The following is a 25,418-nucleotide window of genomic DNA, read 5'->3' on the forward strand; positions in this document are numbered from 1 at the left end:
AATACGTTCCAGTCACAGGCAGCAGAGTACTGGAAAAAAGGCGGCCAAATGAGGTGTTGGCTTTAGGGATGATCAGTGAGATACACCTGCTGGAGCGCGTGCTACGGATGGGTGTTGCCATCGTGACCAGTGAACTGAGATAAGGCGGAGCTTTACCTAGCATGGACTTGTAGATGACCTGGAGCCAGTGGGTCTGGCGACGAATATGTAATGAGGGCCAGCCGACTAGAGCATACAGGTCGCAGTGGTGGGTGGTATAAGGTGCTTTAGTGACAAAACGGATGGCACTGTGATAGACTGCATCCAGTTTGCTGAGTAGAGTGTTGGAAGCCATTTTGTAGATGACATCGCCGAAGTCGAGGATCGGAAGGATAGTCAGTTTTACTAGGGTAAGCTTGGCGGCGTGAGTGAAGGAGGCTTTGTTGCGGAATAGAAAGCTGACTCTTGATTTGATTTTCGATTGGAGATGTTTGATATGAGTCTGGAAGGAGAGTTTGCAGTCTAGCCAGACACCTAGGTACTTATAGATGTCCACATATTCAAGGTCGGAACCATCCAGGGTGGTGATGCTAGTCGGGCATGCGGGTGCAGGCAGCGATCGGTTGAAAAGCATGCATTTGGTTTTACTAGCGTTTAAGAGCAGTTGGAGGCCACGGAAGGAGTGTTGTATGGCATTGAAGCTTGTTTGGAGGTTAGATAGCACAGTGTCCAATGACGGGCCGAAAGTATATAGAATGGTGTCGTCTGCGTAGAGGTGGATCAGGGAATCGCCCGCAGCAAGAGCAACATCATTGATATATACAGAGAAAAGAGTCGGCCCGAGAATTGAACCCTGCGGCACCCCCATAGAGACTGCCAGAGGACCGGACAGCATGCCCTCCGATTTGACACACTGAACTCTGTCTGCAAAGTAATTGGTGAACCAGGCAAGGCAGTCATCCGAAAAACCGAGGCTACTGAGTCTGCCGATAAGAATATGGTGATTGACAGAGTCGAAAGCCTTGGCAAGGTCAATGAAGACGGCTGCACAGTACTGTCTTTTATCGATGGCACGGTTATGATATCGTTTAGTACCTTGAGTGTTGCTGAGGTGCACCCGTGACCGGCTCGGAAACCAGATTGCACAGCGGAGAAGGTCCAAAACGGTGGGATTCGAGATGGTCAGTGACCTGTTTGTTGACTTGGCTTTCGAAGACCTTAGATAGGCAGGGCAGGATGGATATAGGTCTGTAACAGTTTGGGTCCAGGGTGTCTCCCCCTTTGAAGAGGGGGATGACTGCGGCAGCTTTCAATCCTTGGGGATCTCAGGGATATGAAAGAGAGGTTGAACAGGCTGGTAATAGGGGTTGCGACAATGGCGGCGGAAAGTTTCAGAAATAGGGGGTCCAGATTGTCAAGCCCAGCTGATTTGTACGGGTCCAGGTTTTGCAGCTCTTTCAGAACATCTGCTATCTGGAATTTGGGTAAAGGAGAACCTGGAGAGGCTTGGGCAAGGAGCTGCATGAGGGGGGCGGAGCTGTTGGCCGAGGTTGGAGTAGCCAGGCGGAAGGCATGGCCAGCCGTTGAGAAATGCTTATTGAAGTTTTCGATAATCATGGATTTATCGGTGGTGACCGTGTTACCTAGCCTCAGTGCAGTGGGCAGCTGGGAGGAGGTGCTCTTGTTCTCCATGGACTTCACAGTGTCCCAGAACTTTTGGAGTTGGAGCTACAGGATGCAAACTTCTGCCTGAAGAAGCTGGCCTTAGCTTTCCTGACTGACTGCGTGTATTGGTTCCGGACTTCCCTGAACAGTTGCATATCCCGAGCCAGGGACTATTCGATGCTATTGCAGTCCGCCACAGGATGTTTTTGTGCTGGTCGAGGGCAGTCAGGTCTGGGGTGAACCAAGGACTGTATCTGTTCTTAGTTCTGCATTTTTGGAACGGAGCATGCTTATCTAAAATGGTGAGGAAGTTACTTTTTAAAGAATGACCAGGCATCCTCAACTGACGGGATGAGGTCAATGTCCTTCCAGGATACCCGGGCCAGGTCGATTAGAAAGGCCTGCTCACAGAAGTGTTTTAGGGAGCGTTTGACAGTGATGAGGGGTGGTCGCATTTGACTGCGGCCCGTAGCGGATACAGGCAATGAGGCAGTGATCGCTGAGATCCTGGTTGAAGACAGCGGAGGTGTATTTGGAGGGCCAGTTGGTCAGGATGACGTCTATGAGGGTGCCCTTGTTTACAGAGTTAGGGTTGTACCTGGTGGGTTCCTTGATGATTTGTGTGAGATTGAGGGCATCTAGCTTAGATTGTAGGACTGGCGGGGTGTTAAGCATATCCCAGTTTAGGTCACCTAACAGAACAAACTCTGAGGCTAGATGGGGGGCGATCAATTCACAAATGGTGTCCGGGGCACAGCTGGGAGCTGAGGGGGGTCGGTAGCAGGCGGCAACAGTGAGAGACTTATTTCTGACATGACATACCCTTCAAATTCAAATCTGGACCTCGAAGCCAAATCTGGACCTCGAAGCCAAATCTGGACCTCGAAGCCAGTTCCACTGCTTTAAATGGTATAATTTGTTTCCCTGTAATCAGGGACTGATTTATACCTGGGACACCAGGTGGGTGCATTTATTATCAGGTAGAACAGCACAACAGACCTCGTTGGGTAAGATTGAAACGCCCCCAGGATTATTTCCTGGTGTCTGGTGTAGCCATGACATCACTGTTCTCACCTGGCGTGTTCCTCTGGGATTTTCCTCTGTCTCTGCATGTGGAACATCAGATCTCCTCCGTTCACATACTCTATGATAAAGAACAGTCTGCTCTCAGTCTGGAAACAGGAGTGAAGCCCCACGAGGAAGGGGTGGTTGGACGCCTGCTCAAACACGTGCTTCTCTGTCTGGACCCAGTCAATGTCCTACAACACACACACACACACCATTTGGAAATCAAGTCTTAAAACACAACAACAACAAAAAGTTTAGTAGAAATGACCAGCCATCCATCTGATAGAGGACAGATGGATAGACCGACTGACAGGAAGACAGGCAAACAGACTGACAGGCAAACAGACTGACAGGCAAACAGACTGACAGGCAAAAGACAGGCAAACAGACTGACAGGCAAACAGACTGACAGGAAGACAGGCAAACAGACTGACAGGAAGACAGGCAAACAGACTGACAGGAAGACAGGCAAACAGAATACAGAATGAGACAGAAGATGTTAGGAGTGAGAATGGCTGAACACAATGAATGGTGTTGACAGACTGCTCCCATCTGATGAGGGCTGCAGAAGAAGTGATTTCTGGCATTCTAAGCACAGTGACTGGATGTCCTAGTGATGTGAGGAGACTGACGATGTGTGAACACAGTGAATAGATACAGATCTCCATTGATGGACAGATAATGATAGGTTTGAACAGAGAGAAGAACTAGACAGACAGAGGAGAAATGGCACAGATGATCGATCAGGTAGCACCTGTCAAAGTGTCGATCATGTGTTAATGTAACTTTGTGTGGGTTTACATGTACAAGAGTGTACATGAGTGTGTGTGTGTGTGTGTGTGTGTGTTTACGGGTATCAGTGTGTGTTTACATGTACCAGTGTGTGTGTGTTTAGTACCTCGTCGTCGTTGACCAGCTCCTTCTTAACCACCTTCATGGCATAGATCCTCTCTGTCTTCTTGAGTCGGACCAGCAGGACCTTGGCATAGCTGCCCCGGCCAATCACGCTCAGCAGATCAAAGTCCACCAGACCCAGACTGGAAGCTGACTTCCCCGTGTCTCTGCTGCAGCGCGCCTTCAGGACAGACAGAGAGACAGAGTTAAACATGAGACAGAGACACGAAGTAGAGACAGACGTGAGACAGAGACACGAGGTAGAGACAGACGTGAGACAGAGACACGAGGTAGAGACAGACGTGAGACAGAGACACGAGGTAGAGACAGACGTGAGACAGAGACACGAAGTAGAGACAGATAAACACAGACATTTGGCAACAAACACACCTCTTTCTCTTCTCCATCGGAGTTCAGACTCTCACTGGAGTCTTTGTTCTGAGGACCTGAGTAGAGAACGAGAGAGTGATACAGAAGGCTTCCTCCTAGACACTAGAGAGTGATACAGAAGGCTTCCTCCTAGACACTAGAGAGTGATACAGAAGGCTTCCTCCTAGACACTAGAGAGTGATACAGAAGGCTTCCTCCTAGACACTAGAGAGTGATACAGAAGGCTTCCTCCTAGACACTAGAGAGTGATACAGAAGGCTTCCTCCTAGACACTAGAGAGTGATACAGAAGGCTTCCTGCTAGACACTAGAGAGTGATAGAGAAGGCTTCCTCCTAGACACTAGAGAGTGATAGAGAAGGCTTCCTGCTAGACACTAGAGAGTGATAGAGAAGGCTTCCTGCTAGACACTAGAGAGTGATAGAGAAGGCTTCCTGCTAGACACTAGTGATACAGAAGGCTTCCTCCTAGACACTAGAGAGTGATACAGAAGGCTTCCTCCTAGACACTAGAGAGTGATACAGAAGGCTTCCTCCTAGACACTAGAGTGATACAGAAGGCTTCCTCCTAGACACTAGAGAGTGATACAGAAGGCTTCCTCCTAGACACTAGAGAGTGATACAGAAGGCTTCCTCCTAGACACTAGAGAGTGATACAGAAGGCTTCCTCCTAGACACTAGAGAGTGATACAGAAGGCTTCCTCCTAGACACTAGAGAGTGATACAGAAGGCTTCCTCCTAGACACTAGAGAGTGATACAGAAGGCTTCCTCCTAGACACTAGAGAGTGATTCAGAAGGCTTCCTAGCAGGAATGTTAAGCCTTCTCATTCAGCCAGCCACTGGGCTTATTAAAGCGGTCTTCCTGCTAGATGCAACTTAGTGACTAAGGTCTGAAGGAACTATTCATTTAGCCAAAATGTCTTTGATTGTTTACCTAGTTTTGCTCACCAAGGCTAGTTATCTAAGTCTTTAACAAGGCGGTGTGTGTGTGTTACCTGGCTGTCCAGAGTGGTCTAATGGTGTGATGGAGGCCCCCCTATCAGGCCCCATGATGGGCTCCTAGACAGAGGAGAGATATGAGAGAACGACAGAGAAAAAGGAATCATTGAGAAATACGGAGGCATTTCAAGTCAGTCCTTTATGAGTCCGAAACTACAGTAGGTCCAGGGCCCACAGTCTCTCTGACCGGATAACTGAACACTCAGGGCCCACAGTCTCTCTGACCGGATAATTGAACACTCAGGGCCCACAGTCTCTCTGACCGGATAACTGAACTAAGGTCAAACTCAGGGCCCACAGTTTCTCTGACCGGATAACTGAACACTCAGGGCCCACAGTCTCTCTGACCGGATAACTGAACTAAGGTCAAACTCAGGGCCCACAGTTTCTCTGACCGCATAACTGAACTAAGGTAAATACTCAGGGCCCACAGTCTCTCTGACCGCATAACTGAACTAAGGTAAAAACTCAGGGCCCACAGTCTCTCTGACCACATGACTGAAGAAAAGTAAAACTCAGGGCCCCTAGGCTCTGCCTGCTCTCTGCATCTCACCTGGATCTGTTTACCACACTCCACGCTGACCAGTTTGTGACACTTCTTGTGGACCAGCAGTTTGCAGTTGATGCATTTGTAGCCCTGTCTCCCCAGACCCCAGATACGGTCTGTGCAGATGGCACAGTGAGCTCTCTACCATGAGTATACAGGAGAGAACAGACACATTTAAAACAACCACAACCACCTTCAAATATCAACTTATCATTAATACAGCTAAGTCACTGATTGGGACAGCAGAGACAGAGAGATGGAGTAGAAGAGAGAGAGATGAGAAAGAGACACAGGGACAGAGAGATGGAGTGGAATAGAGAGAGATGAGGGAGAAAGAGACATAGGGACAGAGAGAAAGAGAGAAAGGGACACAGGGACAGAGAGGATTCTCACCCTGTTGAACCGTTTGGGCTGGAAGACATGACCACTAGCATAGTAGAGTTTCCTCCAGCGCCGCGCACCACGACGATATATAGACTCTGAGGAAGAGAAGAACACAGGGATTACTGGAACACGTGTGTGTGTGTGTCTCAGAGAGATACTCCAATCTTCAGAGAACAATAGAAGGGACAAGAGATGTAGACTTACTGTCTTCTCCTGGACAGGGCATGCCAGGCTTCTCTGGGATACATGGAAACACTGAAGGAAGAAAGGGACACCATTAAACCATGGTTGCAATTCCTACCTCACACGTGCCTGTGTGTGCCAGAGGTGGGGTAGAGTGGATGCTCTCATTATCTAGCAGACTCTGGCCTTCACCCTATCCTCCCCACCTCCTCTGGTCCCCCCCCCACCTCCTCTCCTGCTCTGGTCCCCCCCCTCCCCTCCTGCTCTGGTCTCCCCTCCCCACCCCCACTCCCCCTCTCCTGCCTGCTCCTGCTCTGGTCTCCCACCCCCTCCCTGGTCCCCCACTCCCCTCCTGCTCTGGTCTCCCCCTCCCACCCCCACTCCCCTCCTGCTCTGGTCCACCCCCACTCCCTCCTGCTCTGGTCCCCCCCCACTCCCCTCCTGCTCTGGTCCCCCCCACTCCTGCTCTGGTCCCCCTCCCACTCCCCTCCTGCTCTGGTCCCCCTCCCACCCCCTCCTGCTCTGGTCTCCCCCTCCCACCCCCCTCCCCTCCTGCTCTGGTCCCCTCCTGCTCTGGTCCCCCCCTCCCACTCCCCTCCTCTGGTCCCCCCCTCCCACTCCTCCTCTGGTCCCCCCCCACTCTCCTGCTCTGGTCCCCCCACTCTCCTCCTCTCCTCTACTTCCTCCATCTTGCTCTTAACCTGGGGCCCTGCTTTCTCTCCGGTATTGATAAAAGACAACCAATCTCACATGCACTGACAGACAGACAACTCTATAAACACTGGTCTATTTCCTGGTGTCTGTGAGGCTGTGTGATGTTTATCTAGTTAGCAGGAGAGTATCAGTGGAACAGACAGAGTGTGACTTATAATGGTGTCTGCTGTTGTATAAAAAAAACATTTATTAAATTCAATAAATACATTGAATTGAATGTAATGGAAGCTCAGTATACTTATTCTGTTGTCGGGATGTTGTCTGCACTGTTAGACCAGCAAAGACTTCCCCTTGGGTATCAAAACAGTTTATACATTTGGGAAGGCTGGTAGCCTAGGCGCGACAAGCCACTAACTGAAAGGCACCAGGTTCGAATCCCCCCCGAGCCGACAAGGTGACAAATCTGACGATGTGCCCTTGAGCAAGGCACTTCACCGTAATTGTTCATGCAAGTCGCTCTGAATAAGAGTGTCTGCTAAATGACTAAATGTTTTTTTATTAATTTTTTATTAATGGAAGGTTTATGTATTTACTATGTTGTCAGATGCAGAAGGTCTCGTTACCGTGGATGATGAGTTCAGAGTCTTTGTTGACTTCGTAGAGCCTCAGGGCTTCCACCAGCTCCAGCTGAGACGATACTGTACACGGGTCACCTGGGAAGACGGAGAGACGGGTCATGGCTGGGTCACTGTGTACATCCAAGTGTCTGATGATAGATAAACCTACTGGAACCACTCGATTCCCTGTTCAGTGCACAAATACTTCTGACCAGAGTCACAAAGGCCGATATGATAGTCAGAATCATTTTATCTGCCCAAACACCACAAGTTAACACAAAGCCAGTGTGTTACTTTTACAGTGAAGACTCTCAAAATGTCTCTAAGCTGAGGTTATTGAGATATTCTCAATATTGAATATCCGTGTCTAAGACAGAGAGCGTGTAGGTGTGTGTGGAGGCAGTGTCTCGGTCTTCATTATGTTAAGTTTGTTTTTCAGAGCCTAGTGGAGTATAAGATAGAGAGATCGAGTCATGCATCTTCATCACACCCAGCCCACATGGGCTTACAAGACACCGTATTTGCTGTATCCAAATAAAATCACACACACACACACACACACACACACACACACACACACATATATGAAACGCAAAACAAAAACCTTTCAGTTATACAACTTATCCTTGTCGTGTCACTTTGGAAATAAAGTTTGCAACCAACAACACTTATTTTCTGGGTAGCCAGCCCAGTTTGTTCATCACTACTCCAAACAAGGTTACTCTTAAATCATCGTATAAAGTCAAATACAAAGCGCAGTTCATTCTCACTCTCCCCTAAAGGCACACCCACCACTGCCTTCTCTCTGCATATCAAACCACACCCTTATCTCTACATAGTGATACTTCTGGCTAGTCACAATGAGTGTGATCTGAGATCTGCCCATGAAGACATCTCTAATAAATGAGAAAGATGGATGGATGGAGGTGGATATATAGTTTGTTTTGTATTGTAATGTTTTTTTAAATTGTATAAACTGCCTTAATGTTGGACTCCAGGAAGAGTAGCTGCTGCCTTGGCAGGAACTACATGGTGATCCATAATAAACCCCAGGAAGAGTAGCTGCTGCCATGGCAGAACTAAATGGTGATCCATAATAAACCCCAGGAAGAGTAGCTGCTGCCTTGGCAGGAACTACATGGTGATCCATAATAAACCCCAGGAAGAGTAGCTGCTGCCATGGCAGAACTAAATGGTGATCCTTAATAAACCCCAGGAAGAGTAGCTGCTGCCATGGCAGAACTAAATGGTGATCCTTAATAAACCCCAGGAAGAGTAGCTGCTGCCTTGGCAGGAACTACATGGTGATCCATAATAAACCCCAGGAAGAGTAGCTGCTGCCTTGGCAGGAACTACATGGTGATCCATAATAAACCCCAGGAAGAGTAGCTGCTGCCTTGGCAGGAACTACATGGTGATTCATAATAACCCCCAGGAAGAGTAGCTGTTGCTATGGCAGAACTAAATGGTGATCCTTAATAAACCCCAGGAAGAGTAGCTGCTGCCATGGCAGAACTAAATGGTGATCCTTAATAAACCCCAGGAAGAGTAGCTGCTGCCTTGGCAGGAACTACATGGTGATCCATAATAAACCCCAGGAAGAGTAGCTGCTGCCATGGCAGAACTAAATGGTGATCCTTAATAAACCCCAGGAAGAGTAGCTGCTGCTGCAGAACTTAAATGGTGATCCTTAATTAATAAACCCCAGGAAGAGTAGCTGCTGCCATGGCAGAACTAAATGGTGATCCTTAATAAACCCCAGGAAAAGTAGCTGCTGCCTTAAATGGTGATCCTTAATTAATAAACCCCAGGAAGAGTAGCTGCTGCCTTGGCAGAACTAAATGGTGATCCATAATAAACCCCAGGAAGAGTAGCTGCTGCCATGGCAGAACTAAATGGTGATCCTTAATAAACCCCAGGAAGAGTAGCTGCTGCCATGGCAGAACTAAATGGTGATCCTTAATAAACCCCAGGAAAAGTAGCTGCTGCCTTAAATGGTGATCCTTAATTAATAAACCCCAGGAAGAGTAGCTGCTGCCATGGCAGAACTAAATGGTGATCCATAATAAACCCCAGGAAAAGTAGCTGCTGCCTTAAATGTGATCCTTAATTAATAAACCCCAGGAAGAGTAGCTGCTGCCATGGCAGAACTAAATGGTGATCCTTAATAAACCCCAGGAAGAGTAGCTGCTGCCATGGCAGAACTAAATGGTGATCCTTAATAAACCCCAGGAAGAGTAGCTGCTGCCATGGCAGAACTAAATGGTGATCCTTAATAAACCCCAGGAAGAGTAGCTGCTGCCATGGCAGAACTAAATGGTGATCCTTAATAAACCCCAGGAAGAGTAGCTGCTGCCATGGCAGAACTAAATGGTGATCCTTAATAAACCCCAGGAAAAGTAGCTGCTGCCTTAAATGGTGATCCTTAATTAATAAACCCCAGGAAGAGTAGCTGCTGCCATGGCAGAACTAAATGGTGATCATAATAAACCCCAGGAAGAGTAGCTGCTGCCTTGGCAGAACTAAATGGTGATCCTTAATAAACCCCAGGAAGAGTAGCTGCTGCCATGGCAGAACTAAATGGTGATCCTTAATAAACCCCAGGAAGAGTAGCTGCTGCCATGGCAGAACTAAATGGTGATCCTTAATAAACCCCAGGAAGAGTAGCTGCTGCCATGGCAGAACTAAATGGTGATCCTTAATAAACCCCAGGAAAAGTAGCTGCTGCCTTAAATGGTGATCCTTAATTAATAAACCCCAGGAAGAGTAGCTGCTGCCTTGGCAGGAACTACATGGTGATTCATAATAAACCCCAGGAAGAGTAGCTGCTGCCTTGGCAGGAAAATGGTGATTCATAATAAACCCCAGGAAGAGTAGCTGCTGCCATGGCAGAACTAAATGGTGATCCTTAATAAACCCCAGGAAGAGTAGCTGCTGCCATGGCAGAACTAAATGGTGATCCTTAATAAACCCCAGGAAGAGTAGCTGCTGCCTGGCAGGAACTACATGGTGATCCATAATAAACCCCAGGAAGAGTAGCTGCTGCCATGGCAGAACTAAATGGTGATCCTTAATAAACCCCAGGAAAGTAGCTGCTGCCTTAAATGGTGATCCTTAATTAATAAACCCCAGGAAGAGTAGCTGCTGCCATGGCAGAACTAAATGGTGATCCATAATAAACCCCAGGAAGAGTAGCTGCTGCCTTAAATAAATGGTGATCCTTAATTAATAAACCCCAGGAAGAGTAGCTGCTGCCATGGCAGAACTAAATGGTGATCCTTAATAAACCCCAGGAAAGTAGCTGCTGCCTTAAATGTGATCCTTAATTAATAAACCCCAGGAAGAGTAGCTGCTGCCATGGCAGAACTAAATGGTGATCCTTAATAAACCCCAGCTGCTGCCATGGCAGAACTAAATGGTGATCCTTAATAAACCCCAGGAAGAGTAGCTGCTGCCTTAAATGGTGATCCTTAATTAATAAACCCCAGGAAGAGTAGCTGCTACCATGGCAGGAACTAAATGGTGTTCCATAATAAATAAACACATATTTAGAAGGAGAACTATGGTAATAAAACCTTCTTCGTCGATCCACTTCATGGTGAAGAGCTGGTCGTTGTCCATGCAGCACATGTCTTTGACCTCCCCGTACAGCTCCTCGTAGGAGATGGACGGCTCAAAGTGGGTGATCATGATGTCCCTGAGAGAGAGAGGGGACAGGATACATTAAATACACACTCTTATGTTCTCAAAGTGGCACGTATACAAAAAGTCTCAGAGTAGGAGAGCTGATCTAGGACCAGGTACCCTCTTGTCCATATAATTATGATCTGCAAACCAATACTGATCCAAGATCCACAGCACTACTAGCCTGAGATGCTTTGTAAATACAGGCCAGTGTATATATACAATTATGTGTAGGGCCACATGACCTGACCAGGAGAAAAAAAAACAAATGCATAGAGAGAGAATGAATGTGAAATGGTGAATCCCTGTTTTTTTTTTTATAGCTGTAGTTGCCTGTTATTGCTATGAAATGTCCAACATCTGACTCTAGATCAGGGATGGGCAACTGTTGGCCCGTGGATCAATTCCCCTATTGTTGGTGGTGGGAGAGAACTCAGTTGGGGTCTCAACTTACTGTTGTGAGTTTGAATAGAATACACAAGTTGTTGTTGTGTATTATCAAGTTTAATCTTATGTCAGTCTGTAACCAAGTTTCCACCCACAGGTTTAATCTTGTTGTGTCAGTCTGTAACCAAGTTTCCACCCACAGTTTTTATGCAAGTAAAGTAATACTGTATAAAAATAAAATAAATAAATTCACGACAGCTGTGATGGAAACAGGAAGTTTCGGAACAATAGTATAAATTCAGACCGATCATTTGTTCTTTCAAGATGGTGGGATGTTTGGGTCCGTAAAATTAATTAGGCTACAAATGGAGGTGGAAACAACTTTATGCACAAATATAGATATAACAACTATCATATGGATGTAAACTTGGGGAGTCACGCGATGATCTGGTATTCGGACCTCCCACTACAACTCTGTAAACCATGCAATTTATTAGGCCACAGATTAAATTAGTTTTTTTTTGTTGCCTTTACCTCACCTCATTTGTTCACATCGTATATAGACTTGTTTATACTGTATTATTGACTGTATGTTTGTTTTACTCCATGTGTAACTCTGTGTTGTTGTATGTGTCGAACTGCTTTGCTTTATCTTGGCCAGGTCACAATTGTAAATGAGAACTTGTTCTCAACTTGCCTACCTGGTTAAATAAAGGTGAAATAAATCAAATAAAATAAAAAGTTCTGATGAACTTCACAGGGTGGTGCACGGTGACGGGCTTGATGCTGCCAACCAATAAATATTCAGGGTCTTATTCATGGTTACATGACGATCAATGCTTGACAACAAAAATATTCTTGCTCTTATTCATAATAATTCCATTATATATACACATACTAGTCTACCTGCACTGTATCTGCGACCTGTTGGCTAGAGAGCACGTGTCCAGACCAGAGTAGATACATTTACTCTTTAACTGTTTTTGTGACAAAACTATCAGTAGTGTTGAAAAAATGACAGAAACACATTGTACATTCGATTTTTATTCAGTACATGAAAATGTTAAGCGAAAAAGTATATTTTGTGTGCATTGTCATCACACACTGATTTTCTATCTGCAACAAGTCTGTTTGGTGGAAATACCATGGGTGAGAAAATAAACATATTCTTCATGCAGATTTTAGAACACTGGTATGAAAATCTGTCAATGTAATGGAAAACTACCTACAACTGACAGTCACTCAGTTAGCCCATGTGAGAAAAAACAACAACATTTGATTGGTAAGTTAGACTAGCCAGTTATCTAAACTTGTAGGAATCATGGTCGAACTGATTGAGTCGACCATGATTTTGTTAAGTCACTCTCACTCAGATATCATATATAAAAATTTAAAAAACATCTCTCTCCGCCCCATGGCAAAACGTGTACAATTGCAGTAAACTTGCTTTTAAAAAAAAGTACAACATTCACTTAGGGCCTCCAAAAGGCTAGGGCCGACTGTGGCTGCATGTGTGAGTATGGATGTGGGTATCGTCAAAGTTGCCCATCCCTGGTCTGGAACAGCCTCTGGCCTATAATCTACCAGCTCTATCCACAATCACCAATCCCTCCATGGCCCCCTGATAGCCAGGCTAGCAGCCTACAGGACAGGAGACAGACAGATAGCAGAGCGAGACAGCAGCTCTCTCTGGCAGCATCCAAAATGACATCCAAAAGTACACTACTTTTGACCAGAGCCCTATGGGAATAGGGTGTTATTTGGGATGCATGATCTGTCACAGCCAGAAGAATTGGTGGCCAGCGCTAGCAGCCCTCCTCCCTCTGTCCAATGACAGTATGTTAATGAGGCACAGGGGAGGCTGCACTCCTGGGTTTTACAACTATCACACAGACAGCAGGCTGGGTTTCACAACTATCACACAGACAGCAAGCTGGGTTTTACAACTATCACACAGACAGCAGGCTGGGTTTCACAACTATCACACAGACAGCAAGCTGGGTTTTACAACCATCACACAGACAGCAGGGTGGATTTTACAGCCACACAGACAGCAGGCTGGGTTTCACAACCACCACACAGACAGCAGGCTGGGTTTTACAGCAACCACACAGACAGCAGGCTGGATTTTACAGCCACACAGACAGCAGGCTGGATTTCACAGCCATCACACAGACAGCAGGCTGGGTTTTACAGCAACCACAGACAGCAGGCTGGGTTTTACAGCCACCACACAGACAGCAGGCTGGGTTTTACAGCAACCACACAGACAGCAGGCTGGGTTTCACAACCACCACACAGACAGCAGGCTGGGTTTTACAGCAACCACACAGACAGCAGGCTGGGTTTTACAGCAACCACAGACAGCAGGCTGGGTTTTACAGCCACCACACAGACAGCAGGCTGGGTTTCACAACCACCACAGACAGCAGGCTGGGTTTCACAACCACATAGACAGCAGGCTGGGTTTCACAACCACATAGACAGCAGGCTGGGTTTCACAACCACACAGACAGCAGGCTGGGTTTCACAACCACACAGACAGCAGGCTGGGTTTCACAACCACATAGACAGCAGGCTGGGTTTCACAACCACATAGACAGCAGGCTGGGTTTCACAACCACATAGACAGCAGGCTGGGTTTCACAACCACATAGACAGCAGGCTGGGTTTCACAACCATCACACAGACAGCAGGCTGGGTTTCACAACCATCACACAGACAGCAGGCTGGGTTTCACAACCATCACACAGACAGCAGGCTGGGTTTCACAACCATCACACAGACAGCAGGCTGGGTTTCACAACCATCACACAGACAGCAGGCTGGGTTTCACAACCATCACACAGACAGCAGGCTGGGTTTCACAACCATCACACAGACAGCAGGCTGGGTTTCACAACCATCACACAGACAGCAGGCTGGGTTTCACAACCATCACACAGACAGCAGGCTGGGTTTCACAACCATCACACAGACAGCAGGCTGGGTTTCACAACCATCACACAGACAGCAGGCTGGGTTTCACAACCATCACACAGACAGCAGGCTGGGTTTCACAACCATCACACAGACAGCAGGCTGGGTTTCACAACCATCACACAGACAGCAGGCTGGGTTTCACAACCATCACACAGACAGCAGGCTGGGTTTCACAACCATCACACAGACAGCAGGCTGGGTTTCACAACCATCACACAGACAGCAGGCTGGGTTTCACAACCACCACACAGACAGCAGGCTGGGTTTCACAACCATCACACAGACAGCAGGCTGGGTTTCACAACCACCACACAGACAGCAGGCTGGGTTTCACAACCACCACACAGACAGCAGGCATGGCAGAGAGAGACCTGCACTGTTGCCACAAGAAAAGGGCAACCACTGAGATAACAAACACCATTGTAAAAACAACACATAATTATGTTAACGTACAAAAGGGGAAATAAATAAATGAACTATTTGCACATCATTACAACATTGTACATAGACATGAAAATTGAAATGTGTTCTGTTCCTTTCAAACTTTAGTGACGGATGTTGACTGTTAATTTTGTTTTGTTTATTTCACTTTTTTAAATAATCTATTTCACTTACTTTAGCAATGTAAACGTGTTTCCCCATGCCAATAAAGCCCATTGAATTGAGAGTGGAGTAAAGGCCATCACAGCCAGTCTGACCCCTGAGGGCAGCACCTGTCATCTCACTCTCTTTACTACCATCAAAACAAACCCCCTCTCCAGCCCCAGTCCCCATCCCGCTGGGTCTCTTTATAGGGGGACAGTAAAACAGCAGCTCTCACAGAGAGACACCATCCACACTGGCATAGTCAAGGTCATCAGGACACACAGACATCCACCCAAACAGAACCCACCCTCCTTCCACGGGACCTATACACCAGACTAGAACCCATCCTCCTTCCACAGGGCCTATACACCAGACTAGAACCCATCCTCCTTCCACCGGGCCTATACACCAGACTAGAACCCATCCTCCTTCCACCGGGCCTATACACCAGACTAGAACCCATCCTCCTTCCACAGGGCCTATACACCAGACTAGAACCCATCCTCCTTCCACCGGGCCTATACACCAGACTAGAACCCATCCTCCTTCCACCGGGCCTATACACCAGACTAGAACCCATCCTCCTTCCACAGGGCCTATACACCAGACTAGAACCCATCCTCCTTCCACAGGGCCTAACCCAGACTAGAACCCATCTTCCTTCCACAGGGCCTATACACCAGACTAGAACCCATCCTCCTTCCACAGGGCCTATATACCAGACTAGAACCCATCCTCCTTCCACAGGGCCTATACACCAGACTAGAACCCATCCTCCTTCCACAGGGCCTATACACCAGACTAGAACCCATCCTCCTTCCACAGGGCCTATACACCAGACTAGAACCCATCCTCCTTCCACAGGGCCTATACACCAGACTAGAACCCATCCTCCTTCCACAGGGCCTTTACACCAGACAAGGATCCACATGATCACGTCGGTCCATATGGAAAAAGGTCAAAAAAATGTTTTGCTTTCAACCTAAACAAAATGTTTTTTTTTTTTTCTACTTTCAGTGCAAAAGATGCGCCTCTTTCCCTTCAAATGATCATGACAGTCTGAGTAAGGTCATACAGAAGCTGGAGGTAGTTGAAATACGTCAACACTGTGCTATGTAATGCGTGGCAATAAATAATATTGCAGAGTACAACAGTGTGTGCGCAGCAATTTCTACCGCTTTCCCATGTTGCGGGGTCTAGCCTGCTCCTGGGAAAATGGTTTGGATGTGCTAGCTGTAAGCCTATATTACTACTGAAGTGCATAGCCTACTTTAGGTGAGCTCTGTCAACCTCAGAGGTTCTTGGCAGACAGAGAATGGGTTGGTGTCTCCTACATTCCCTCCCCCTCTCTTTTTCCTCTCACGTGTTCTCTTGATCCTCCTTCATGTTCCCTCGCATCCTTCTCCTTCTCCTTCTCCTTCATTCTAGGGTTGTGGTAACACTTTTTGTTATTGTTTTGTGTGTGCATTTTTTTAAACAAAAAGCAGAACAAACTATTTGGTCCTTGAAAAAAACCAGGAGTAAGTCAAATATTGTGTGATAAGATAAAATACATGTTTGTTTCCAACATTAAATCAAATCAAATTTTATTTGTCACATACACATGGTTAGCAGATGTTAATGCGAGTGTAGCGAAATGCTTGTGCTTCTAGTTCCGACAGTGCAGTAATATCTAACAAGTAATCTAACCTAACAATTCCAAAACTACTGTCTTATACACAGTGTAAGGGGATAAAGAATATGTACATAAGGATATATGAATGAGTGATGGTACAGAGCAGCATAGGCAAGATGCAGTAGTAGGCTGTTGTCCTTAAGTTAAATCCACTTTGTGTTTTTGTTTCCTTACCACGATACTAACAGGTATCACACTATACTGGTATCGTACCCAGCCACACTTCTCTTTTTCTATTCCTCCCTCTCTGCATTCTCTCCTTCATACTCTCCCTCCCCCTCTTTCTCTCTCCATCCTGTTTGTGTTAATTAGTGACAGTACAGGAGGAGTGTTGACCATCATTCTGGTTGGTAGCTACACTTCTACAGGCCTCCTTAGCACCAGAGCCACACACACACAGTAGCAACATAGGTAGTGGCTACACCCCCACAGAGAGGTAGGGATCAGGGTGAATAGAATGGAGGGTAAAGTTTGTTCCAATACCCAAATAACCACAGTTAAAAGACAGACTGCTCAATGATAGGGCCAACTGAATCCTTAACACCATCGCCACACAGCTAGTGGCCACACACACACACACACACACACACGTTGTTTCTCAAATGAAACCCCATTCATTCAAGCCACACAGTGCTGCTACGACACAGAGTCAGTATCAAGGCTTCATGACGCCAGGAAATCGGACCTTAATTCGTTTATTTGTCAGGGACCTTGGTACAACATGCCAACGCACCAGACGTATCGGTAGTCCTGAGCACTAGTGGTTCATTTAAACACCTTTTTCTTTTTTTCCCTCTCTTTTTTTTTTTTTAACCTTTATTTAACCAGGCAAGTCAGTTAAGAACAAATTCTTATTTTCAATGACGGCCTAGGAACAGTGGGTTAACTGCCTGTTCAGGGGCAGAATGACAGATTTGTACCTTGTCAGCTCGGGGGTTTGAACTTGCAACCTTCCGGTTACAAGTCCAATGCTCTAACCACTAGGCTACTAAGTTCTACCCCGCCAGCAGCACTCTAACAAAGACACTGATGTTACTCCCCTGTGCAGAGAAGGCCTGCAGGAACTAGCGCTATAGCCTCAGAAAACTACTGGATACTGCCATGGTTGGTAAAAACATCATGAGAAACTCTAGGCCTGCATGTAACTGTTCACCTGCCTTGGGGATGGAGACAGGCCTGGTGTTCTGCTGTGGGGATAAGTGTCGTCTTGTCCTTTTTTAGCTAAATTTAGCTGTGAATGTCACCATGACTTTGGCCTGAACCACCTCAGATGGATTGTGCGAATACAGTGGCTCGTCACTGGCGAGTAACAGAATAAATGCCATCTTTGATTCCACCTCGCTGTCCTTGCGCAAAAAGAAATTGGAATTAGTGGTGTTTCTTCACAGTGGGTTTAACCAAGGTTTTCGATCCAGAGAAAGAGACTGGACGTGTGAGTTATAGAATTTCTGTTATATTTAAAAATATATATTTTTACTTGCTTTTCAGCATTAGCCTTCATTCATGGGGCAGCAGGTAGCCTAGTGGTTAGAGTGCTGGACTAATAACCGAAAGGTTGCAAGTTCGAATCCCCGAGCTGTAGCTCTGCCCCTGAACAAGGCAGGTAACCCACTGCTCCTAGGCTGTCACTGAAAATAAGAATGTGTTCTTATCTGACTTGCCTAGTTAAATAAAGATTTTAAAAAATAGGGGTAGTTCATTAGTTAGCCTATCATATAGACGCAGATCAAAAACGATTCTTATTTTAAATTCTGCTGTGCTTCAGTCAGGGCTCGCTACAAATCATGAATCTAAAAAAACATATTACAGTTCCACTTCTCCGCTCGGATTAAATATCTTTGCTCTCGTCATTGGATCACAAGAGCTCTGACTGACGTGTAGGCTACTTTTCTGGCTACATACTTTCAATTAGAAACAGTAGAAATATGATTACCATGCATTGTTTTCAGCAACAACAAAAAAATGATTTTATTGTAAGCTAATTTACTTGTGTGTCTGGCTGCAAGCCAAATAGTGTTGCACTTCTGTTTAGAGGTCGACCGATTAATCGGAATGGCTGATTAATTAGGGCCGATTAATCGGAATGGCTGATTAATTAGGGTCGATATCAAGTTTTCATAACAATCGGTAATCAGCATTTTTGGACACCAATAATGGCCGATTACATTGCACTCCATAAGGAGACTGTGTGGAAGGCTGACTACCTGTTATGCAAGTAAAGCAAGGAGCCAAAGTAAGGTGCTACCTAGCATTAAACGTATCTTATAAAAAACAATCAATCTTAACATAATCACTAGTTAACTACACATGGTTGATGATATTAATAGTTTATCCTGCATTGCATATAATTGATGCGGTGCCTGTCAATTTATCATTGAATCACAGCTAACTTCGCCAAATGGGTGATTTAACAAGCGCATTCGCAAAAAAAGCACTGTCGTTGTACCAATGTGTACCTAACCATAAACATCAACACCTTTCTTAAAATCAATACACTAGTATATATTTTTTAACCTGCATATTTTGTTAATGATTGCCTGCTAACATGAATTTCTTTTAACTAGGGAAATTGTGTCACTTCTCTTGCGTTCTGTGCAATAGAGTCAGGGTATATGCAGCAGTTTGGGCCGCCTGGCTCGTTGCGAACTGTGTGAAGACTATTTCTTCCTAACAAAGACAGCCAACTTCGCCAAACGGGGGATGATTTAACAAAAGCGCATTTGAATGTACCTAACCATAAACATCAATGCCTTTATTAAAATTAATATATTTTAAAATATATTTTAAACCCATATTTAGTTTAAAAGAATACATGTTAGCAGGCCATATTAACTAGGCAAATTGTGTCACTTTTATTGCACGCAGAGTCAGGGTATATAGAACAGTGTGGGCCACCTGGCTCGTTGCAAACTAATTTGCCAGAATTTTACATAATTATGACATTGAAGGTTGTACAACGTAACAGCAATATTTAGACTTATGTATGCCATCCGTTAGATAAAGTACGGAACGGTTCCGTATTTCACTGAAAGAATAAACATTTTGTTTTTGAAATTATAGTTTCAGGATTTGACCATATTAATGACCAACGGCTCGTATTTCTGTGTTTATTATATTATAATTAAGTCTATGATTTGATAGAGCAGTCTGACTGAGCGGTGGTAGGCAGCAGCATGCTCGTAAGCATTCCTTCAAACAGCACTTTCCTGCTTTTGCAGCTCTTCGCTGTGCTTCAAGCATTGCGCCGTTTATGACTTCAAGCCAATCAACTCGAGATTAGGCTTGCAATATTAAAGTACCTATTAGAACATCCAATAGTCAAAGGTATATGAAATACAAATGGTATAGAGAAATAGTCCTATAATAACTACAACTTAAAACTTCTTAACTGGGAATATTGAAGACTCATGTTAAAAGGAACCATCAGCTTTCATATGTTCTGAGCAAGGAACTGAAACGTTAGCTTTTTTTACATGGCACATATTGCACTTTTACTTTCTTCTCCAACACTTTGTTTTTGCATTATTTAAACCCATTGAACATGTTTCATTATTTATTTGAGACTAAATTGATTTTATTGATGTATTATATTAATTTAAAAGTTAAAATAAAAGTGTTCATTGAGTATTGTTGTAATTGTCATTATTAAAAAATATATATATTATTATTATTTTTTTTTTTTATCGGCCGGTATCGGCTTTTTTGGGTCCTCCAATAATCGGTATCGGTGTTGAAAAATCATAATCTGTTGACCTCTACTTCTGTTGTCATGTGATGATACCGATTATTGGAGGACCCAAAAAAAGCCGATACTGCTGAATGTGTTATGAACTATAGTTCATGCCCCATCTCACTCTATTGAAGAAATAAAAAAAATACTGACTTTCATTATGAAAACATGTTTTTTATGTATGGTGTGTTTTTTGAAAATGCTGATTTCTGAAAACGAAAGTGACCCCTGGATGTATCCTGGCCATGAGCGTAGGTACACCACCCTGGCAGCCCCATCTGCTGCTGGGCGGGTAGATCGGTCACTCCAGCATGGAGGCAGCACACCTAGGAACATCCATCATCTCTCTGTCACGGTGTTACTGCTGGGAGGCATGGAATCCCACCACCACCCACCCTGCTCCACTGAACTGCTACAGAACCTGCTGTGGTACTCTCTCACACAAAACCTTCACCCACAGAGAGGCAGGGATCAGGGTGAATAGAATGGAGGGTAAGGTTGTTCCAATACCTAAATAACCACGGTCATATGGACAGACCGCTCAATGATAAGGCCAACTGAATCATAACATGGTGAGATTGACTATTCCATAAACAGTTCAGCCTAGCTAAGTGCCAGCCCCATTACGAGCAAAACAAATTGAGTGGTTTGACCGCTAACTGGAATTAAATCTAGCAACAAGATTAGGCTACTTGTCAAACTAAAACAATCATAGCATCGAGGAGGGCTAATCAAGATTCAGCACATTGATCCATTTATAAAATTGGCCCTTTGATCCATTCTGAACATATATTTTTTTGAGCCAATAGAATACCATTTTTTTGTTTTTGTTTCTGTAGTTAACGCTGTGAATCAATATCACCAAATGTACCAGTTACAGCCGATCAGTGCCGCTAACATCAGCCAATCGGAGTTGACTGTACCAGTCCACCGCCTCAGCCGAGCTATTTTACAAGCTGCTAGCAAATTTTACAAACATTTAGCACATAGAATGTAAGCTGACAAAATGTTCTCTTAACTCAAAAGGAAATAAAAGTGGATGATGATAATCGCTGGTTCATAAGTGAGTGGACTGAGAAGTACCTGTTCGTAGATATTGCGGGAGGGAAGCCTATGTGCCTGCTGTTCACAAGTCCACACCCAACTCTCCAGTTGTTTCAGATGGCAAAATAAATTAAAAAACAGCCTCGTACAAGCAGAGCCAGGTCAATATTAGAGGTCGAACGATTATGATTTTTCAACGCCGATACCGATTATTGGAGGACCAAAAAAAGCGGATACCAATTAATCGGACGATTTTTTAAAATCTATTTATTTATTTGTAATAATGACAATTACAACAATACTGAATGAACATTTATTTTAACTTAATATTATACATCAATCAAATCAATTTAGCCTCAAATAAATAATGAAACATGTTCAATTTTGTTTAAATAATGCAAAAACAAAGTGTTGGAGAAGAAAGTAAAAGTGCAATATGTGCAACATAATAAAACAGAAATGAGCCTTAGGTCATTAATATGGTCAAATCCGGAAACTATCATTTCGAAAATAAAACGTTCATTCTTCCAGTGAAATACGGAACCGTTCCGTATTTTATCTAACGGGTGGCATCCATAAGTCTAAACATTCCTGTAACATTGCACAACCTTCAATGTTATATCAGAATTACGTAAAATTCTGGCAAATTAGTTCGCAACGAGCCAGACGGCCCACACTGTTGCATATACCCTGACTCTGCGTGCAATGAACACAATTGAAGTGACACAATTTGCCTAGTTAATATGGCCTGCTAACATGTATTTTTTTAAAACTAAATATGCAGGTTTAAAATACATATACTTCTGTGTATTGATTTTAAGAAAGGCATTGATGTTAATGGTTAGGTACATTCGTGCAACGATTATGCTTTTTTTCCGCAAATGCGCTTTTGTGAAATCATTCCCCACTTGGCGAAGTTGGCTGTCTTTGTTAGGAAGAAATAGTCTTCACAGTTCACAACGGCCCAAACTGCTGCATATACCCTGACTCTGTTACACAGAACGCAAGAGAACACAATTTCCCAAGTTAAAAGAAATTCATGTTAGCAGGGAATATTAACTAAACTATATTAACTATATGCACGTTTAAAAATATATACTTGTGTATTGATTTTTAAGAAAGGCATTGATGTTTATGGTTAGGTACACATTGGTGCAACGACAGTGTTTTTTTTCACGAATGCGCTTGTTAAATCACCCATTTGGCGAAGTAGGCTATGATTCAATGATAAATTAACAGGCACCGCATCGATTATATGCAACGCAGGACAAGCTAGATAAACTAGCAATATCATCAACCATGTGTAATCAAGTGATTATGTTAAGATAGATTGTTTTTTTATAAGATAGGTTTAATGCTAGCTTAGCACCGTACCATGGCTCCTTGCTGCACTCGCATAACAGGTAGTCAGCCTGCCACTCAGTCTCCTCATGGAGTGCAATGTAATCGGCCATGATCGGTGTCAAAAAAATGCCGATTACCGATTGTTATGAAAACTTGAAAATCGGCCCTAATTAAATCCTCTAGTCAAAATAGTGCGATCTGGCTATGCCAGCCTCTCTCCGTGTGGCTTGGACACATAGGGGAGGGAAAAATAGAGGCCTTTTACAGACACTGAGAATGTAAAAGAGTGCATGCATGCTGGCTGCAGTGAGGAGGTAACCATGGACGATAAGGTGAGAAATCAGACGATCTCATCGATTAAAAATAAACCCGTCGAACACATCAACAGCAAGGAGAATCGACGTTCTAGCTATGGAAGTTTTGGAAACTCTTTTGGGCAGACTGCAAATCTCTGAGGTAAATGTGTCCTGCTGTGGACAAGCCTACTGACATTGAACAGTTGTGCTTATTTGTGAGATGTTTTTTTTATGGAGAGTGCTTTCGGGAAGACATGCTCGGCTTCATGCCATTGGAGGGACACACTACTGGTGAGATCCTTTTTTTAGAAAATGGTCTCCTTTTTTTTCAATGAGAATGGACCGGATTTGTAGTAAGTTAACATGCTTGTCACAGATGACGCTCCGTCTACGGCGAGCAGAGTACAGGGGCCCCGTCTTCCCGCCTATCAGTTCTTTCAACGAAGATGAGATCACTACACCGAGCTTAACTCAAGAGGTATGTTAAAAAAAAAAAACGCCATAGACTCAGTTTGGCCTATCCTAAACTTTATCCGATTAACATCTGGCTTGCAACATGGCTTGTTTCGTAGTCTGCTGAAAAACATGTCTGTTAAGCATCATGATCTACTTTTACATCATGATGTTAGGTGGCTATGCAAGGGTAATTCTCTCAAGCGAGTATGTGAGTTTAGGGAGGAGATAGCAATCGTGGACAAAAGCAACTACGACAAGAAAACCTGCTGACGTCATGCGACGAGGGTCCCCTACAGCTGGTGTTAGTAGACATGTACGCATCAGCTGATCTGAGGCAGGCGCTTCTGTCTGTGTGAAGTTTTGGACTGAGCATATTATTGCAGAGCAAATACCAAACATAAGAGCATTGGTGTGTTTTTTCTTTTAACAATGTTTTGATCAACATACACATGTGGATCCAGCTTCTCTTACATTCATTCCAGAAAAATGAACACTTGCTCCTCCTTGTCAAACGTGAATCTTCATCACTGCCTGCGGGTTGCCCTGACTCCTGCCAACCTTTTCTGATCTTTCCCTAATCTAAACAGTGCAATTTCTCCCATTAGAAGGAAAACACGTGTGTGTGTGTGTGTGTGTGTGTGGGGGGGGTTCTTATATTAAGACAGGAAAGATTGAACTGAATGGATATAGAACAGAATGTGATGCTGGTCAATGGAGATATGCCATGTTTCCTATGTGTAAAAAATTTTAATTAAAAAAAGATAAATCCAAACAAAAGATGAATGTATGTACGTACAATACACTGTGTTATGAGTACAAATGTGTTCCATCATTTCAAAAAGTTGATGCATTGAATTACTCTTAAAGTACTTAAAATAAACTTTTAGCAACATGTCATTTAAATAAAAGTGCTTTCTAAGATTCTAATTGTGTATTGTTAAAAAAAAAAAAGTCTTAGGAAGAGTAATCCCATGTAGAAAATATCTGGCCATATTCAAATCTGTCCCCTTTAAAAATATAGTTGAATAGCCCTGGCATAGAGGTTACAGTGGTTATTGTGGAATAGCCCTGGCATATAGGTTACAGTGGTTATTGTGGAATAGCCCTGGCATAGAGGTTAGAGTGGTTATTGTGGAATAGCCCTGGCATAGAGGTTACAGTGGTTATTGTGGAATAGCCCTGGCATAGAGGGTACAGTGGTTATTGTGGAATAGCCCTGGCATAGAGAGTACAGTGGTTATTGTGGAATAGCCCTGGCATAGAGAGTACAGTGGTTATTGTGGAATAGCCCTGGCATAGAGAGTACAGTGGTTATTGTGGAATAGCCCTGGCATAGAGGTTACAGTGGTTATTGTGGAATAGCCCTGGCATAGAGCCCTGGCATAGAGAGTACAGTGGTTATTGTGGAATAGCCCTGGCATAGAGTACAGTGGTTAGTGGTTGTGGAATAGCCCTGGCATAGAGTACAGTACAGTGGTTATTGTGGAATAGCCCTGGCATAGAGAGTACAGTGGTGGAATAGCCCTGGCATAGAGGTTAGTGGTTATTGTGGAATAGCCCTGGCATAGAGTGATTATTGTTACAGTGGTTATTGTGGAATAGCCCTGGCATAGAGAGTACAGTGGTTATTGTGGAATAGCCCTGGCATAGAGGTTACAGTGGTTGTTGTTGAATAGCTCTGGCATAGAGGTTACAGTGGTTGTTGTTGAATAGCCTGGCATAGAGAGTACAGTGGTTGTTGTGGAATAGCCCTGGCATAGAGGTTACAGTGGTTGTTGTGGAATAGCCCTGGCATAGAGGTTACAGTGGTTATTGTGGAATAGCCCTGGCATAGAGGTTACAGTGGTTATTGTGGAA

At 44.5% G+C, this 25,418-nt stretch overlaps 1 protein-coding gene across 1 annotated transcript in view; it reads right to left on the reverse strand.

Annotated features, from left to right (window-relative positions):
- LOC112259657 (protein kinase C iota type) overlaps positions 1 to 25,418 on the reverse strand; it is a 38,427-nt gene that overhangs the window by 11,111 nt on the left and 1,898 nt on the right. Inside the window, 9 exon segments of the mRNA XM_042329081.1 lie at positions 2,719 to 2,903; positions 3,611 to 3,787; positions 3,997 to 4,052; positions 4,990 to 5,053; positions 5,547 to 5,681; positions 5,934 to 6,019; positions 6,129 to 6,179; positions 7,385 to 7,474; positions 10,954 to 11,075. Of these exon segments, the coding sequence (XP_042185015.1) occupies positions 2,719 to 2,903; positions 3,611 to 3,787; positions 3,997 to 4,052; positions 4,990 to 5,053; positions 5,547 to 5,681; positions 5,934 to 6,019; positions 6,129 to 6,179; positions 7,385 to 7,474; positions 10,954 to 11,075 (966 nt within the window).

Source organism: Oncorhynchus tshawytscha, linkage group LG10 (genome assembly GCF_018296145.1).
Source record: "Oncorhynchus tshawytscha isolate Ot180627B linkage group LG10, Otsh_v2.0, whole genome shotgun sequence".
In the NCBI taxonomy this organism is placed as follows: Eukaryota; Metazoa; Chordata; class Actinopteri; order Salmoniformes; family Salmonidae; genus Oncorhynchus; species Oncorhynchus tshawytscha.